Source organism: Daucus carota, chromosome 5 (genome assembly GCF_001625215.2).
Source record: "Daucus carota subsp. sativus chromosome 5, DH1 v3.0, whole genome shotgun sequence".
NCBI classification, from domain to species: Eukaryota; Viridiplantae; Streptophyta; class Magnoliopsida; order Apiales; family Apiaceae; genus Daucus; species Daucus carota.
In genome coordinates this window covers 38,749,734-38,768,902 of record NC_030385.2, presented here as the reverse complement: position 1 = coordinate 38,768,902, position 19,169 = coordinate 38,749,734, and the positions used below count along the sequence as shown (strand labels likewise).

The following is a 19,169-nucleotide window of genomic DNA, read 5'->3' as shown; positions in this document are numbered from 1 at the left end:
GTCCCAGACAATTATTTTATATATAGATGAGAGATTGTTATAAAAAGAATTTGTTATGTACGGTAAAAATTATTATTATTAATGGGATTACAACTTATATAAGCAAAGTTTATCATCCATTTAAAATGTGATCATGTGTACGTTCGTGACACAAAGTATAAAATACATACATATACACAAGAGTCCTAATCTACCGGTGTAGGCTAGAGGAGCGCCAATAATTATCATAACCATGAGGGGCTCTACGCCTGTACCTACTGCATTACAGCGAGATAGGTGTCAAGTCGAAACATCTATTCTGCCACAAAATGTCGTGTTTATCAATAAATCCAATGTTAGAATTCCATTTCTACTTTTGTAAGAAAATGACTACACGGTATTTACATCTGTGGACACCAGTGTTGTCATTATGCGGACTTTTTTACCCTCCAATCGCAATATAACTGACTTCGCATTTTATTATGTCAATTTTTTAAAACTATTATATTAAAAATAATATATATCATTTCATTAAGACAAATGTGCTATCAATTTTTACTTTAAAAAGAAAACGACTACATTGTACAGTGTCTGTAAATGGACAATTATATATTATCGTTATGCAATTCTTCATCAAAAAAGTCAAGTAGATTCAAGCCACACGAATATGTAGAAAAGATGCTGTGCTGTGTTTTATGCATGACAAGGTGAGTTTGTGGACCCGTGAAAATAGCAATATGAATAGTACTTCTTTGTATTCGGGCTTGTGGAGCATGTACGATATTTCTGTTTTTTATCATTCAGCTCACGGTTATAATTGATGACCCATCAGCCCCGGAGGCTGGATCTGGATGTATGGTTACTTGGTTAGTAGCACTTCCCCTACGACAAATGTATAATGTTGCACAGAGGGTCGTATATCTATTTCAGTACCAAAATATCCATCCCAACTCATTCTGATCCAAATACCGGGCTTGGATCCAACCTTACAATAACGAAGCCCAAACTATAAAGCACAAAATCGCCCCTGTAACAATCGCATTACGTCTAAATGTTTACAATCCTCATCTTACAAAAACCAGGCCCAACAAACAACAATCCAACTTCTCGAATCAAATCTATATCTATATCTATATCTATATAATCCTAATTTGTGAATACAAACAGGATGGATAATTATTCTTTTTGCCCTTACTTCTTTTTTTTCCCAGGGGCTTAAAAGTTATCTCACGTGCATCTTGGATTATCCAAGTAATAACGGGTACTGACCCGATTCACAAAAGAACTGCTGCCTGCACAAATTCTGCTTGGATCCGACACCATTTGGGCGCTCCACATCTTTTCTGAAATCCCCCCACATCTTTTTTTGAAATCCAGCTTTGGTTACTTCTTTCCGTACTTTCAGGAGCCGTTAACTACATCATGTTCCAGCCATGGAAGTTTGTGTGAGGCTCCTAGGTTAATCACACTGCATTCGATAGAGCATAAACAGTGTCCATGGAAAATGGTTAGAAGACTTGCGTGGTTGTCGTATTAAATTACCGCAGGTTGCCCAGTTCTAATCGGTGTTCATTTTTTTTCGAGCAGGTCGCAAACGCATCCCATTAGGTGAGGTTTCTCCTTCGTCTGTCAGACCGTCACAAATGGTGAGTACACAAACAAGTTAGTTTTAGAGTCTTCGTGGATGCACGTTTAGTGTTTGCTTTTTTGTGTTGTCAGCGCAACGGAGACGATCATCGGCCACACGGAATTCCCAGGACGCATGAATCTCAGGCATCTTCTAATCACAATTTCTGGCTATGGCCCTGTTGGTGAGCTTACCCTACCCAATAATATATTTAAGGCTTTGAAGTCTCTATATATTACTGAGGTTTGAAAATCTTATTACTGGATAAATCGTATCACTGAGGTTTGTATATCTTATTATCCATGTTTAATCTTAAGACATAACAGGTTTTCAAGACACGCTCGGGACTCAAAGTCCAACCGGAATTACACAGAAGGGGTCCATAGGTTCAAGCCAGGCATCGGGTATTTTTAGATCACGTGTTCTTATTTTCTGATGCATTCAATATAATGTTGATTTTTTTAATTTAGACAGCTCAAAGTTAAGTGATGCATCTGTATTGTTAGTGACCCTTATCATTATTTTGTTTGATTTTAAGTTTAATTTATCTATTTCTTGATTATTGTGAGTAAAGTGTGGAACTATATTTAATTTGCTGACGTGTGGACGGTTATTACACATCCTATATCAGATATATAAGAGCCACCATACCTGCTGTCAAATTGCGCTCTCCATTTCTCGCACTCTTTGTTCTTTATCAATTCATTAAGGTATATGTGTTGTTCATCCGTTTTTGTTTGACTAATAGATCTATTCCTTATTTATATTGTCTTGAGTGTTCAGTAGGATTTCTGTTGATTTCATGTCCAAGGAATTTGAGAAAGATTTGTGTAGTGAATTAGTGATAGAAAACTGGGGATTAGTTTTTGAACATCTCTTTTGACTCTTCATGTTTTTTCTGAACATTTCTAGCCCGGATCAATACCATACTTTTAATTATTTTCGCATTCATTTCCAAGCATATGGATACATCAGTTTTGTTCAGTGTTTAACTCATTTCATTTCATATCGTAGGATGTACATCTGATATTATTGTTCTGGGGGTCGTAAGCGAGTTCCTCTGGAACCCGTATCACCGAATTCTAAACAAAATGGTAATGTATGACATGGATCTCAGTGATGGTTTTGTTTGCTTCTTTTTCGGATGCTTATATGTGTTTTTTTTTTGTTAGTAGAGAAACGTCGATATGTTCATCCAACTGAATTTAATGTGCAATACAGAGATACTGATACTGAAAATTCCAATCCCAACATTATGATATCAGGTTCCACGCGTAAACCTCTTCTTATGTTATGCACAGAGCAGCTTATTGTGTATTCAACTTCTGCATTGTGCTTTTTTTAGGTTCCTCGAGGACAAAATGACCAGCAACACATACCTCTTTTTCCATGTGTGTGTCAATGTGACTTCGCAGGCTGTTGGATGTGACAACTGCTCACCTTCAGGTAGTTTGATTTTTTCTGCACATGGAAGGTTTTACAACAGCTATTATTGTATACATTGTCATGTATGAAATTTGAGAGTGCGGTTATACATCAAGGCGGAAAGTCTGAATCTGTTCCTTCATATTCAATTGCATGGACGTGACCGTCCTATAAAACTTCTATAGCCTAGGTGGTAAGCGCGTCTTTGGGTCCTCTATCTCTTTCTTCAGCACGTCCTGGTGAGTTTGAATACCGCTTCTTCCTTTTTGTTTTTGATTCTGATTTGTTAATGACCGATGCAGTGTGTCTTTGCTCATTTTTTCAGGAGAGAAGATAAGTACCAAAAATAACTTATCTTTGCATGCTAATAGTTATGATCCTCAAACAACTGCTTCTTATTCGGGTGAAAACAGTGATCCCATCACCATTCAGTTTTCCAGTGGATTGCCTCTGAACTCCAGTTACCTCCAAACATTCATAAGAATCTACTAAACTTGGAGACTAACATCCGTGCCTTAGTATAGGTATATTCAACCTTTAAAAGGATAGCCTGTAGTTTCATTATACCCCTCACTTCTACTGTACTTAAGCTCAAGGGTATACTCAAACCTCATAAGAGGTATTGTGTGCGTGCATATTTGTACTCCTATAAATAACCTTTTTCCAAACCAAAAAAAACTAGATTATAGCATAATTGATTTTCATTTTCATTAGATATCTTCATTTTTCGTTCTGAATATTAATTTTTAGAGCAACCTGGTGGCATATCTTCAAGATTAGAAAGGAGAAGAGGACAGGAGATTTCTACATTTAGCAGGGGGTGGACACATTTTCCAGCCTGGAACCTGGATTCACCTCCATTTCCGTTACGTTCCTCATTCTAACCTTTCCCTCTGATCCCACCATATTGTCAATAAGAAATATCTCATCCAACTTTTTGCCACCAGGTTGAGATTCCTCTGCATCCTGTGACAAGTCATGCTCTTTATGATCTGTAATTGCATCTTCTCTTCCTTGCTCACCACAAAATGAAACAAGAGCTCCTGAATTACCATCAGTCAGAGCAGCTTTCTCATTATATAATTAGCTGCAAACTTGATATTCATTAATATTACCTACAATCTATAAAAGTTGATGCCAGTAGAATATATACGAAAATCTAATTAGTTAATATATACTTCATAAGGTAAAGCAAATACCTGAAAAACAGAATTATTTATTGCAGAACTCATAATTTGATCAGAAACTTTGGCTTCTAAATAATTTAATACCACACTACATATGTATCTTTTTGGTACATGTTTTTGTGGATAGTATTCATGGGTACTACTCAAGCACACATCATTTAGATTAGAAAGGAAGTTTGAAGTTTCTGAAATTTGGTATGATATGTGTTGAGTAAATTAATATTTTGTGGATATAAGTATGTTGTATGGATGTGGAAGCACTCTTTTTTTTCATTTTATTTTTGTTATAACAATTTCAGTCTCATATGAGATAACTCATTTGTGGTTAACTACAAATTACAAGGATTGCTAATTTTGTTATTTCTCCAGACACCAGGACGGGAGTTCTTACTTCGCGTATCATATCTTGAAATCTATAATGAGGTCAGTTGTCCCATTTCTCTAATTTTATAATTGTGGAAGTTCATAATCGATTTTTTTTGCAATGTGAGCCCCCTGAAGACCAATAAAGTGTTGTAGAAAAGTGGCTTGGCTAAACCTGAATTCTACTTGGCATGTAGAAATGATAATGGGTTGGCGCGGTTCTGCTTTGGTAACAACCAAACCTGAAACTGAAAACCAATTATGATCTGTTGTGTGTCGATTCGGGTTTATCTGAGTCCATAAACAGCCCACGTCACACAGTTGGTTAAGTTTAAATGCATCTATAAGCATGCTAGCATCTCATAGAGCCTGTGCCAAGAGCATGACATTATACTTTTATGATATAAATGATAATGGGTCGCTTATTCACTATATAAACTTTAGTCTTCATCCTGACATAATCGTATTAATTCAGTTTTCCTACTTATTGTTTTAATTTCAGGTGATAAATGACTTGCTTGATCCAACTGTGCAAAACTTGCGTGTCCGTGAAGATGCACAGGTCCTTATAATCCCTTAATGAGGCGGCTCACATTGCAAATGGCTCTCATCCCGAAATTGCATCTTTCTCCTTAGCATCAATGTAAGTAGTAAGTACTATGCCTTTGTTTAAATTGCATTCGTCTGAGGCTCATTGTGCTTAATATATATTGTAGTTCAACTCTCTTAAAGTGTATCCAATTTTTTAGGTTTGATAGAGCAGTGGTACAAAGTGATGGACATTGAATTAATTGGGCTCATTTTTAAAAAAAAAAACATCCACGTTTAATCATGTTGATCTACTCATGAGGTAGCAAGCAACTCATCACAGACCATTGAGTTTATGCTGCAGGAAAGATGCACCGACGAATCCGAAAGTCTGGTTGCCTACACAACCCTTGATGTAGACTATGTTCAGCTATCTATGAGCTATCTATGAATGGGAAAGATCCATCCTGTATTCCTATTCTTTCCTTTGGGTTTGTGATTGTACCAATGAAACAAAACAACAACATCGATACAGAAGACCCTGGTTGTTTCCTGACAATAGGCCTCCAAGTTCTTGCCGCACCGTCCCAAATGTAAAGCTCAACCTTTCAAGGATTATATCGACCTTAATACCATATAAAATAAATATTGACATTAATAAATATGGAGGAGTGCGTATAATTTAGGATGGAATTGGTTGTTATGTAACAGACGATAATCGAGTGTTTTACATATTGACAACAAAAATCAATCTCATTTTGTAGCAGGAATTCCAGATATAAAAGATATAAGATGAAACATACATCAAGTAAAAATTATAATAAGTTATATTTGATAATATTATATTAATTTAATATATTTAATAAATATTTTTTTAATAGTTTATTAAAATATAATGTTATTTTTAAAAATATAATATACTTTTTTATTAATCATTTATGACAGATATTCACTGTTAGATATAATTGATGATTACTAATATTCTTAAAGTTTGTTTTAGAACAGGAATCATCAGAGTTTAAGCTAGAAGCTGATCAGAGTTTAGTAAAGTCTGACAGATTTTAATAAAGTCTGATCAGAGTTTACATAGTCAAGACTCGTCAGAGTTTACACGTGGAAAGAGCTCAGGAGCGGATATACTTCAAGGAAGGATAGAAGCTGAGGAGTGATTTGCTGGCTATGGAAACTAAACAGAAAACTGGAGCAATCTTTGATTGATAGATTTATTAGCTGATTTATAGGATATCAAATCAGAGATTGATTTTGTAACTGTGTCTATATAAACACAGATTAGGGTTACTCTATATGAGTTGAGTTATCGAGTACATTGTTTAGAACCCTAGCAGCTCTTAGTGATACAATATAAATCACTGAGAGAGTTTTTGTAACCATCAAAGCTTTGTGAATATAAGAGTTTATTGATTTCAATCTCTCATATTGTCTTACTGTGTTACAGATTGTGATCACTATATCATATTATATAGTGAGTTTATAGGACCTAACAAGTGGTATCAGAGCCAGCTCTGTTAAGATTACTACAGTGAGATCTTAAACACAATCATGTCTGAAAAATCACAAGCTTCATCCTTTAGAGTTCCAATCCTTAAGGCATCTGAATATCCAGTCTGGAAAGAAAGAATGATCATATTCTTAGACTCTGTTGATCCAGAATACCTTGACAGGATTTATGATGGACCACATATGCCCACCAAGCTCTCTGTTGGGATTGCAGATGAACATCAAAAGATGGTTCCAAAAGAAAAGAAAGATTATACTCCAGAGGACATCTCATCTATCAGTAAAGATGCAAAGGTGAAGCATCTGTTGCACAGTGCCCTTGATAATGCAATGTCTAATAGGGTGATTGGGTGCAAAACTGCTAAACAAATCTGGGATGCTCTGGAAACCAGATGTCAAGGAACTCAGGCCATTAAGAAAAACAGAAAAACAATCCTTACACAGGAGTATGAGCACTTTGACTCAAAATCTGGTGAGTCCCTGACAGATCTGTATGACAGGTTTGTCAAACTGTTAAATGACTTATCTCTGGTGGACAAGGAATATGATCTTGAAGATTCAAACCTCAAATTCCTTCTAGCTCTTCCTGAAAAATGGGATTTGAAAGTCACTACAATAAGAGACAATCTTGATCTTGGAGAAATGTCTCTTGATGATGTTTATGGAAGACTGAAGACTCATGAACTTGAGATGGAGCAAAGGAGCAAACGACATGGAGGAAAATCAAAGTCTGTTGCTCTGAAAGTTCAAGAGGAAGCTGCTAAGAGCAAGGGAAAAGCTCATGTCACAAAGTCTGATATTGAGTCATCAAACTCTGATGACTCAAACTCTGATGTTCCCTCAGACTCTGAAGAAAGTGATGATGAGATGATGCAGTTAGCAGCATTGATGGTGAAAAGCTTCAAGAAGTTGGCCTACAAAAAGTTCAACAAAGGCAAAAGTTTTTCAAGGAAAGACAGAAACTCTGACAGAGTTTATGACAAGAAGAACTTTAAGAAGAATGAGGGCAAAGAAGGAAAAGCTGGAAAAGCTGACAAGTATACCTGTTTCAACTGTGGTGAAAAGGGACACTTTGCATCTGAATGCAAGAAAACCAAGAAGGAAAAAGAAAAAGCCTTTATCACCAAGAAAGGAAACTGGACAGATACATCTGATTCAGAAGAAGAAGTCAATTATGCTCTGATGGCAAACACTGACAACAACTCTGAATCTCCTGCCAAGGTACCTCATTCTACTCTTGCCTTTGATACTGAAGATATAACTGAGTTAGGATTGTTTCTTAAAACTTTGCATATCAGCTTTAGAGATCAGACTTTAGAAAATGAAAGATTAAAATCTGAAACTCTGAGTGTAAAGAAAAGGAATGATTTTCTAGAAAAAGAATTAGTTCAGATGTTGGAAGTTCAGAAAGAAAGAGATGATGCTGTCATTGTCAAAGATGAATTATCAAAGAGGTATGCATCTCTTCAATCAGAACTTACTAAGGAAAGGGAGATCATTAAGACATGGACTAATTCAGGCAAAACCACTCAGGATATCTTAGGTAGTGGAAACTGGAAAAAGGGACTAGGTTACAATGATAACTCAGAAGCTGAGTCATCTAAGACAGAGTTTGTTAAAACTCAAAAACCTAAGGTTAAACCTGTTAAATTTGTTGCTGAATCCTCTAAGTCTAAACAGAATAGATCAAAATCAGAGATTAACAACAATTTAAAATCTGATAAGCCCAAACAGGTTAACATAGGACTGATGACTCAGAAACAGCTTAAATATAAGCTTAAGGAGGTAAAAACTGATGATAAAAACAGGGAGCCTAAGAAAAATAGAAATGGCAAGATTGGAATAGACAAGAGTAATAACTACATGCCTGTTCCAAATGCACCTAGGAAGACATGCCATAACTGTGGTAATACTAATCATCTTGCTAATTTTTGCAGGAAGAACAAGGACATTAACTCTTTACCTACAAAGTCTGGAGTTAGAAAAAGTAGTATTAGATATAAACCACAAGATCCATGTTTTCATTGTGGTAGTTTATGGCATTCTATTTACACTTGCAAAGAATATCATAGTTTGTATTATGATTATTATCAATTGAAACCTTCTTTAAAGGTTAATAAAAACTCTGCAATTACAAACTCTGTTTCTAGTACAAACTCTGTTGCAAAGTCTGTTAGCTCAAACTCTGATAATAATACCGCTGCAAAAGCTAACAAACTTAATAAGGCCAAGGGATCCAAGCAAGTCTGGATCCTTAAAACTAACAATTAGTGGTCTTTGTGATTGCAGGGCAACAGGAAGAACATTCTAGTCTTGGACAGTGGATGTTCAGGACACATGACTGGAAATAAGGCCCTGCTATCAGAGTTTGTGGAGAAGGCTGGCCCAAGTGTTTCTTATGGAGATGGCAACATAGGAAGGACTCTGGGATATGGCAACATCAATCTTGGAAATGTCATCATATCAAATGTAGCTCTTGTTCAAGGGCTAAAACACAATTTACTCTCTGTCAGTCAGATCTGTGACAGAGGACATCATGTTGATTTCTATGAAGAACACAGTGAGATAGTAAGCAAGTCAACAGGCAAAGTGGCAGTAACTGCTCACAGACATGGGAATATTTATGAAATCCACTTGCCTACAAACTCTGAAGGAAAAGCAATTTGCTTGTCTACAAGGATCTCTGCAGAAGAAAGTTGGAAATGGCATAAGAAGCTCTCACACCTGAATTTCAATTCCATAAATGAGCTTATAAAGAAAAAGCTTGTGAGAGGACTCCCTGAATCACTACTCACATCTGATGGATTATGTGATTCATGTCAAAAGGCCAAGCAGAGAAAGAAATCTTTCAAGAGTAAGACTGAATTCTCAATAAAGAAACCATATTATCTTCTACATGTTGATCTATTTGGACCAGTCAATGTACCATCCATTGCAAGGAAGAAATATGCTCTTGTCATTGTTGATGAGTATACCAGATACACTTGGGTATATTTTCTTCACTCTAAAGATGAAACAGCCTTGCATCTGATGGATCATGTGAAACAACTGGATCATGGATCTGAAGACAAAGTGAAGATCATAAGAAGTGATAATGGAACTGAGTTCAGAAATCTAACAATGGAAGAGTTCTGCAAAGAAAGAGGTGTAGTGCAACAATTCTCTGCACCTGGTACACCACAGCAAAATGGTGTAGTTGAAAGGAAAAACAGGACTCTTATAGAAGCTGCTAGAACTATGCTTGATGAGGCTAAATTGCCTACTTATTTCTGGGCAGAAGCTGTTCAAACAGCTTGCTTCACTCAAAATGCAACCTTGATCAATAAGCATGGCAAGACCCCATATGAGATGGTGAAGAAAAAGAAGCCAAATCTGAAGTACTTTCACATATTTGGGTGCAAATGCTTTGTATTGAAGACTCATCCAGAACAGCTTACCAAGTTTGATTTAAAAGCTGATGAAGGCATTTTTGTAGGTTATCCTCTGATAACAAAGGCCTTCAGAGTCTATAACCTCAGAACCGAGGTGATCATGGAATCCATACATGTGTCATTTGATGACAAAAGAATCATGGGCTTAGCAGATATGGATGATCATGAAGAACTGCATTTTGAAAATGAAGAAATATTCTCTGATTCAACAAACTCTGATGAACAGTCAAACTCTGACTGTGACCAAAATACAGCAAACTCTGGTGAAACTTTACAAGTTCATAATGATGAAGCAATTGCTGAGGGGGAGCATCAGAATGTTCCAGACTCTACCCAAGACTCATCAGAGAATGCTGACTCAAACTCATCAGAGAATACTGATTCAAACTCTGATAGCACAAACTTAGGGGGAGCTACAGAGAATAATCAACAGAATCAGGAGAGCATGGATCAAGGGGGAGGATCCAATGATGAAAATGGTCAACTTCCACATGCTAGGAAGTGGACAAAATCTCACACACCTGATTTAATAATTGGCAATCCAGAAGCAGGTGTGCAAACAAGGACAGCTACAGCAAATGAATGTCTACATCATTGCTTTCTGTCACAAACTGAACCTAAGAAAGTGGAGGAAGCTCTTCAAGATGCTGACTGGATTCAAGCAATGCAAGAGGAGCTAAATGAGTTTGAGAGAAACAAAGTATGGACCCTAGTACCAAGACCTAAAGACAGATCAATAGTTGGTACAAAATGGGTGTTCAGAAATAAAACTGATAGTGAGGGTGTCATTACAAGGAATAAAGCAAGGCTTGTGGCAAAAGGGTATTCACAACAGGAAGGTATTGATTATGATGAGACATTTGCTCCAGTTGCAAGATTGGAGGCAATCAGAATCTTTCTGGCCTATGCTGCTCACAAGAAATTCAAAGTATTTCAGATGGATGTCAAGAGTGCTTTTCTAAATGGAAAACTGGATGAAGAGGTATATGTTGAACAACCTCCAGGATTTGTGGATCCAAAACATCCAGACTATGTCTACAGGTTGGACAAAGCACTTTATGGACTAAAGCAGGCTCCAAGGGCATGGTATGAAACTCTGGCTCAATTTCTTCTTGAAAGTGGATTTACTAGAGGTACCATAGATAAAACCCTGTTTTATTTGAATCATGGTAATGATCTGCTTTTAGTTCAAATCTATGTTGATGACATTATTTTTGGCTCCACTAATGCTAAACTCTGTCAAAGATTTGCCAAGCTCATGCAGTCTAGATACCAAATGAGCATGATGGGGGAACTCAGCTATTTTCTGGGTTTACAAGTTAAACAGACTGAAGATGGGATTTTTATAAATCAAGCCAAGTATACCAGAAATCTTTTGAAGAAATTTGGTATGCAAGACAGTTCAGCTGCAACTACTCCTATGGCAACAGCAACCAAACTAGACAAAGATACTGGTGCATCAGTGGATATCACAAACTATAGAGGAATGATTGGATCTTTGCTTTATCTGACTGCAAGTAGACCAGACATTATGTATGCAACATGTCTATGTGCAAGATTTCAGGCAGATCCAAGAGAGCCTCATCTGATTGCAGTAAAGAGGATATTCAGATATCTCAAGGGTACCACATCATTGGGATTATGGTATCCTAGAGAATCAGATTTTAGTCTAATTGGATACTCTGATGCAGATTTTGCAGGTTGCAAAATTGACAGGAAAAGCACAAGTGGGAGTTGTCAATTTCTGGGTGAAAGACTTGTCTCTTGGTATAGCAAGAAACAAAAGTCAATCTCAACATCAACAGCAGAATCAGAGTATATAGCTGCAGGCAGCTGCTGTGCTCAAATTCTTTGGATGAAGAATCAACTGTTGGACTATGGGTTATCCTTTTCTAAAATTCCTATTTATTGTGATAACCAAAGTGCTATTGCTATGACAGGAAACCCAGTTCAACATTCTCTGACAAAGCACATCAGCATAAGACACCATTTTATAAGGGAGCATGTGGAGGAAGGAACCATTGAACTTCACTTTGTCCCTACTGAACAGCAGCTAGCAGACATATTCACCAAACCACTAAGTGAAGCAACCTTTACTAGACTGGTGAATGAGCTAGGAATGATATCAGGAACTGAGTAAACATAATGGTCAGATCTTTCAAATTTAAATTGTCAAATTACCATATGTATTACACATTTGCCATGATATACTCTGATTGTTAAAATCTGATGACATTCTCTGCTGATATACTCTGTGTGCTATACTCTGACGATATTCTCTGATCGTCATTCTCTGACGATATTCTCTGATCGTCATTCTCTGACGATATTCTCTGATATTTGTAAACTCTGAATCTTGATTAATAATCTCATTTTTTTTACTTCTCTGAGAAAACAAACCTGTGAAGATACTATGAAGCATGATATGAATTAGTAATCATGAATCTCAGTTCAGTTCCTTAATCTTGATCTCAATTTTGTGCTACTACTCTACACAATATGCATGTTGATATCATTGAGACTCTATTACTTCACATATCTTAATTATAAGTGAGACTGACTAATTTGCATTCTCTCTCAGAAAATTAGACAGTGATTATAAACTCTGATGCTATATAAATACCCCTGCAAATAAGCATAGTACTCCTTTGAGATCTTAGATGTCTATATGACAGTGACTGGAAAGACCCAAACACTTACTGGTATTAAGTAATTGCCAAGATTTTATAATCTATGGTGACCAGTCACAATCTCTGATTACTGGAGAAATACTGTTGCAAAATAATATTTAAAGGTCGTGATTCATTTACACTGAAAAGCGTCCTTGAAAAAAAAAAAAAAAAAAAGGGGGTTAGTTCTCTTTATATCTTTCTCCATCAGAGTATGCCTATTGTCTATGTCTTGAGAGTTTAAATAAATTATTCTTGTCTACCTTATATGTGACGGACCCAACTTAAACCACCGACTAAAGCATGCATATCGATATATATAATTAAACTACAGAGTTATAAAGGATTAAACTACCAATCTAAATCCACAATCCCGGAATCACCAGGAATGAGTATGAACAACATCTAAAGTTATTACAATCCCAAATAGAAATCCAAATTAAGTCTAAGTCATACTACAGTTTTTAAATCCCAAAAACTTAAAAGAAATTAACTAGGGAACTACGAGTTCCCAACCTGTCCCATCATACGGCGGAAAGCAATCCCGTTGCCTGAGGTGGTCTTACGAGCGGTCTGCTTGAATCAGGCCATTCTCGGGTTTCACTGAAGGGTTATAACAACAACAATATATATGAGCATAAAGCTCAGCAAGTGAAAGCAGTAAATAAAACAGTTCACAATATGCAATATAATCAAGTGCAAAAGCAACAATAGATATCACAAGGTATAAACACAAGTAAAGGTGCAATGTGGGAAAAATTTATTGGAATTGGAAACACACAGCGCTACGAGCATTGAGGGGTGATCAGCCCACACCAAGCTCCGAACCACATAAAGTGATTCAACCAGGGAGGATCCTCGGCACACATTGGCCATAAACAGACATCAGGCTCCCCGCTACTGATGCTGCAATAATAGACTGGCGCCTCAGTCTTAATATAAAATTATTATCCAATACCTTTTAAGGTCATTTTCAAATCAAATCATTTTCAAAAAGGGGTCTTGATCAAAGACAAGTTATAAGCAAGGATGTTTTCAAAATACAAGTGATCTTTTAAAAGTAAAGGATGTTATTAAGAACAGGGTTCCAATGAGATAATTCAGGTTAATGCGGGGTATAAAGTTCTCATTATTCATCAAGGACTATTGGAGTATAATCATGTGGGTGTAGGGTCATAACATATGAAAAAGGTACTTCAAGTGTTAAGGGTATTATTGGAATCCAAAGTGATAATCATGAGGGGTGATAAGGTAATTCAACCCTAAATAACAGAAATTCAGCGTTCGCAGGGTATACAATCATAAAGCAAGTATAAAGGAAGAGTTTCACTTGCCTGGATAAAGCTTACTAGACTCCTGAATAGATGCTTCTAGAGGTTCCTTGCCTGGCCTCCTACTTGCACCTATAATTAATAGTATCCTCGTCACTAACTACCCCTTCGCGTATAAATATATATATATATATAAATAAATATATACATATATATAAAGTATACACTTAAACTTAATCAGAACAAGTAACATGATCATCAAGTAATGCACATAACAAGTAAAGCATGGCACTTTATCATTTAACTATTATTACTTAGGAATCTCTAACTACACCTAAGTCACTTAAGCATTTAATCAAGTAGCACATAAGGTCTAAGACCAATACCTCCTAACTATACTCTACTGACCTCAAATTAACAAATTAATAGTAAGGCACACTTGTGCCTCACCTCCCAAGACTTACATGTGAAGTGCAACCTAAGTGACTTACTAGTATGCTTACCTTGGCAACACTTGGGTGCCTTGGTAAAAGAATGCATCTACACTAAGTGAATTGACTCAAACTAACTTGCACTCTCTAATATGACTTAAAACTAACTCATGGAATCAATATGAGGTCAAGGCCTCACTGATGACACACTAAAATGCAATGCATCCTAAGTTGGTACTAGAATGTGACTACATGTGTGACACTTGTGTTCTTAAGTGGAAATAAGGCATCTCCACTAAGGGTATTGACTCCAAACCAATTTCTAAAGGTTGACACAATATTAAACTAATGTTATGAAGTGGTGTGACTCAAAGGCATTGCCTATATAGGTCCTTAAAAACTAGTGTACCAAAGTGACCATTCTGCCTTGGCAGTTTGGCACCTCTTGGGGGTTTAGGCAAAAACAAGTGTTTACACTATGTGCCTTGGTGAAATTGTGACTCTACTGGGTACTTAAGACTTAAATCTAAGTTGTGCACTTGGAATGACACTAATGCCTTGCTCAGGCCTCCTTGGGCCTCTATGCAAAGTTGACACAGGGCACCCTGCCCTGCTGTGGGGACTGCCATGAACTTACTCACTTGTCACTCACTAAACTCACTCAATACCCCAATCCAATGACTCAAATAGCTTCCTAATACTTCCCTAAGTTCATCTAAATCAAGGCCCCATGAGGGCCTCCTCATTGACAAGGTGTTTAACATACAAAAGTGCAATTGACCCAAATGTGCCCTGTTCTGGGGTGTACCCTGAAATGTGTGTGTGCATCTATGTAAATGATTGTTTTTATGACTTCTAAAGCTACTGGAGACTTGTATACATCAAGTCCTACCTCCAGGAGACTTGGGCCTATGAGGGCCTAAGCATGACACCTCCATTTCACTAGTTTTCTAAGGTGTAAAAATCTGCCATGTTGTGTGTGTGTGACTCCTTCCACCTTAACACCCTCCAAAACTCCATGAACCAACAAACCAAGCCACAAATCCTACTCTACCATGTACATATACCTACTGACTAGTCACCCAAGGCAAGATATCTCAACATTTAACCATTTAAAAGCACAAGACCGAGGCATTTATAGAGGTAAAACAGAGCAGAATTTCAGGGGCATATATATATATGCATAATTTCGAATGTAACATCATGGTATCCACACAATGGCTACTGATTACTACTAGATATCATCATACACACCATAAACTATCATTTTAACACTTAGAACATGGCATGCATCACTCAAAAATCACATACAAAACTCAAATTCATAGCTTTATATTCGGTTTTTACATAACTCAACATGCATTACTATAATCTCTCAAATATAGCTCTAAATCACATTGTAATATCAAGAGAATAGACATGCAAGGGCTGATTATTCACCAAAATCTCATCCCAACCAAATACCCTTCGAAAATTCAAGAAACAACTCCCAAAACCATGAAATTTTCGAGTGACCACATACATACATTCGGCTCTTCCTTAGAGTCATGGCCGAATGTGATGAAACATGAGTATGACTTGGTCAAATAGAGGTGTAAACCCATCCAAAATCATCTCAAGTTCATCTTTAGGAGCCACCAAAATAGAGACCCTAAGCTCATAGGAACCAAGGCCCTATTTCGGCTCCAAACTCAACATGCAAAGCTAAACTAACCTTGAACTTGAAAGTGCTCACAAGATATTGCTAGAGGAGAGTGATCCTTGCTTGGTTTTGTGAAGAAATGAAGAAAAAATGGTGGAAGGGGGATGGGGGTGAGCTTCGGCCGAATAGAAAGAGAGGGAGAGAAGAGAGGAGAGTGGAGAGAGTTTGTGTGGGTTTGTGTGTGTTAAAGTGTGAGTTTTGTTTGGTTTATGTGGCTTGACTTGACCAAAAGAGTGAGTGGGTTTGAGAGATTACAAGACTATCCTTTTGACAAGTATAGGTGGATTTGCATGCAAGGGTTTATTGGTAACTTATATGGTCAAGTGAGGTGATTGTACGGTCTTACCCTTGGTCATAATGCTAGTCAAAGTTGCATGCAAGGTCACACTAGTCATTTGCTAATTAATAAAAGTGTGATTAAAAGAGTATTAAAAGAAAGAGTTTTAATAAATAAAGTACAAGTCTATAAATCATGAAATTAATATCACAAATAATATGAGATTTTAGAAGTTTAATAAAATAGTTTTCACAAATTTTGGACAAGAAATGAATTTTAAAAGAAATATTACAAGTAGAGCTCTAATAGTCACATTTCACATTAATATAAAACACAAATATAATACACGTAAAATCTCGAGAAGAATATATATACTAAACGCTATTTTACAAGTTAAAGTTTATCGGCTACTCGCAATTTATCAAATATCACTAAGTCGCATATATCTTTACTATTATTTAATCGGGTAACGGCAACGATCGCATTTATTAATATAAAGTCAAAACCGTCGCAACTAGTAATATTATTTAATCGCGTAGCGAGAATTATCCACCAAAAGTCGTACAAGTACATTTAAACGATATACGAAAGTCACGTAACGACAAAAGAGTCAAATTCACATAATTTGGAAATTAAAACACGAAATTTCATATATCACCAAAATGAAATACTGTAATATATATATATGAGTCAAATATTACAGGCGTTACATCCTTCCCCCCTTAAAAGGATTCTGACCCCAGAATCTAAGTAAACAAATGAGGATACTTATCTAACATATCACTTTCTAATTCCCACGTTGATTCTTCAACCTTGGGATTCCTCCACAAAACTCTAACTAAAGGAACTATCTTATTCCTTAACACCTTATCCTTTCTATCTAGAATGCTAACCGGTTGCTCGATATAAGACAAATCGGGCTCTATTTCAACTGGTTCATTCTCTATAATGCACTTGGTGTCGGGGTTGAACTTCTTAAGCAATGAGACATGGAAAACATTGTGAACGTGCTGCATTTGAGGCGGTAAGGCTAGTTCGTACGCCACTTTCCCAATTTTGCTTAGAATTTCAAAAGGACCAATGAATCTTGGACTCAGTTTCCCTTTCTTTCCAAATCTTGCTATTCCTTTCCAGGGTGACACTTTTAACAGAACTGCTTCTCCAATTTCATACTCAACATCCTTTCTGTGCGGGTCAGCATACTTTCGTTGTCTATCTTGAGCTGCAATCAATCTACTTCGAATCACATCTACTGCTTCTTTTGTTTGCTGGATCAATTCTGGACCAATTACTTTCCTTTCTCCAACTTCGTCCCAATATATCGGAGATCTACACTTCCTTCCATAAAGAGCTTCGTACGGGGGCATTCCAATGCTGGCATGATAACTGTTATTATACGAAAACTCAACCAAAGGCAAATGCTCGTCCCAATTTCCTTTGAAGTCCAAAGCACAAGACCTTAACATGTCTTCGATAGTTTGAATTGTACGCTCGCTTTGTCCGTCTGTTTGTGGATGATAAGCAGTACTCATCTTGAGTCGGGTTCCCAAATGTTCTTGAAATTGCTTCCAAAATCTAGAGTTAAAACGGGGGTCTCGATCTGACACAATAGATACTGGAACTCCATGACGAGTAACAATCTCTTTCAAATACATATGAATTAGCTTATCCATTGAAAATCTCTCGTTAATTGGCAGAAAATGAGCCGACTTGGTCAACCGATCAATGATTACCCAAATAGCATCATGATTAGATTTCGTCCTTGGCAATCCAACTATGAAGTCCATTGCAATGTGCTCCCACTTCCATTCTGGTATCTCTAAAGGCTGTATCAACCCACTTGGCTTCTGATGTTCAGCTTTTACTCTTTGACAAGTGTAGCATTTACTGATCCACTGAGCAATTTCTTTCTTCATGTCTGGCCACCAAAAGTTTTGCTTCAAATCTTGGTACATTTTTGTGCTTCCGGGGTGAATAGAAAATTCTGAATTGTGAGCATCCTTCAAAATTTCATTCTTCAATTCTTCCACATTTGGTATCCAAATTCTTGATGAAAATCTCAAGATTCCTTGATTGTCTTTCTGAGTACAAATCTCTTCTCCGGTCAACTCATTGATCTTTTCATTCATCACTTCTTCTTGGCATTTCTTTATCTTCTCCATCAATTCAGGCTGAAAAGTCATGGTACAAATCATTTCTGTAGGTGCACTTGGAGCTCGAATTTCAATTCCCATCTTCTCGAATTCTTGTGATAGTTCTTGAGCCATAGTCAACATATTCAACCTTTCTTTGCGACTTAACGCATCTGCTACCACGTTCGCCTTTCCGGGATGATAACTAATCGTGCAGTCGTAGTCTTTAATCAATTCCAACCATCTTCGCTGCCTCATGTTCAACTCTTTTTGCGTGAAAATGTACTTCAAGCTTTTGTGATCCGTGAATATTTCACACTTCTCGCCATAAAGATAGTGTCTCCAAAGCTTCAAAGCAAACACGATTGCTGCCAATTCCAAATCATGAGTCGGATATCTTTGTTCGTGTGGCTTGAGTTGCCTTGACGCGTAGGCTATCACTTTCCCGTGTTGCATTAAGACACAACCTAATCCTTTATACGACGCATCACTGTAGATAACAAAATCTCCTTGATCATCTGGCAAAGCTAGAACTGGAGCGGTGACTAATCTTTGTTTCAACTCTTGAAAGCTCTTTTCACATTTGTCGGTCCATTCAAACTTCTCGTTCTTCCGAGTCAATCTTGTCA

At 36.9% G+C, this 19,169-nt stretch overlaps 1 protein-coding gene and 2 long non-coding RNA genes across 4 annotated transcripts; all 3 read left to right on the top strand.

Annotated features, from left to right (window-relative positions):
- The first annotated feature begins 1,215 nt into the window (after positions 1-1,215).
- Positions 1,216-2,204, top strand: LOC108221733 (uncharacterized). Of its 2 annotated transcripts, none has more exons than XR_010291826.1 (4): positions 1,216-1,486; positions 1,567-1,625; positions 1,699-1,849; positions 1,933-2,204. XR_010291826.1 is itself a non-coding variant. In XM_017395591.2 (4 exons), the coding sequence occupies exons 1-4, from the start codon at positions 1,477-1,479 to the stop codon at positions 2,018-2,020; spliced, it is 249 nt and encodes an 82-aa protein (XP_017251080.2). In that variant the 5' UTR covers positions 1,220-1,476; the 3' UTR covers positions 2,021-2,204. The 2 variants fall into 2 exon arrangements, 1 of the variants encoding a protein (XP_017251080.2); XM_017395591.2 differs by having other exon boundaries at positions 1,220-1,486; positions 1,699-1,790.
- A 6-nt stretch (positions 2,205-2,210) lies between these two features.
- Positions 2,211-2,879, top strand: LOC135152565 (uncharacterized). Its single transcript, XR_010291825.1, has 3 exons — positions 2,211-2,316; positions 2,621-2,700; positions 2,782-2,879. It is a non-coding gene; the product is annotated as an uncharacterized LOC135152565 (long non-coding RNA).
- A 1,704-nt stretch (positions 2,880-4,583) lies between these two features.
- LOC135152672 (uncharacterized) lies at positions 4,584-5,741 on the top strand. The gene is made up of 3 exons (XR_010292049.1): positions 4,584-4,641; positions 5,084-5,224; positions 5,331-5,741. It is a non-coding gene; the product is annotated as an uncharacterized LOC135152672 (long non-coding RNA).
- The last annotated feature ends 13,428 nt before the right edge of the window (positions 5,742-19,169 follow it).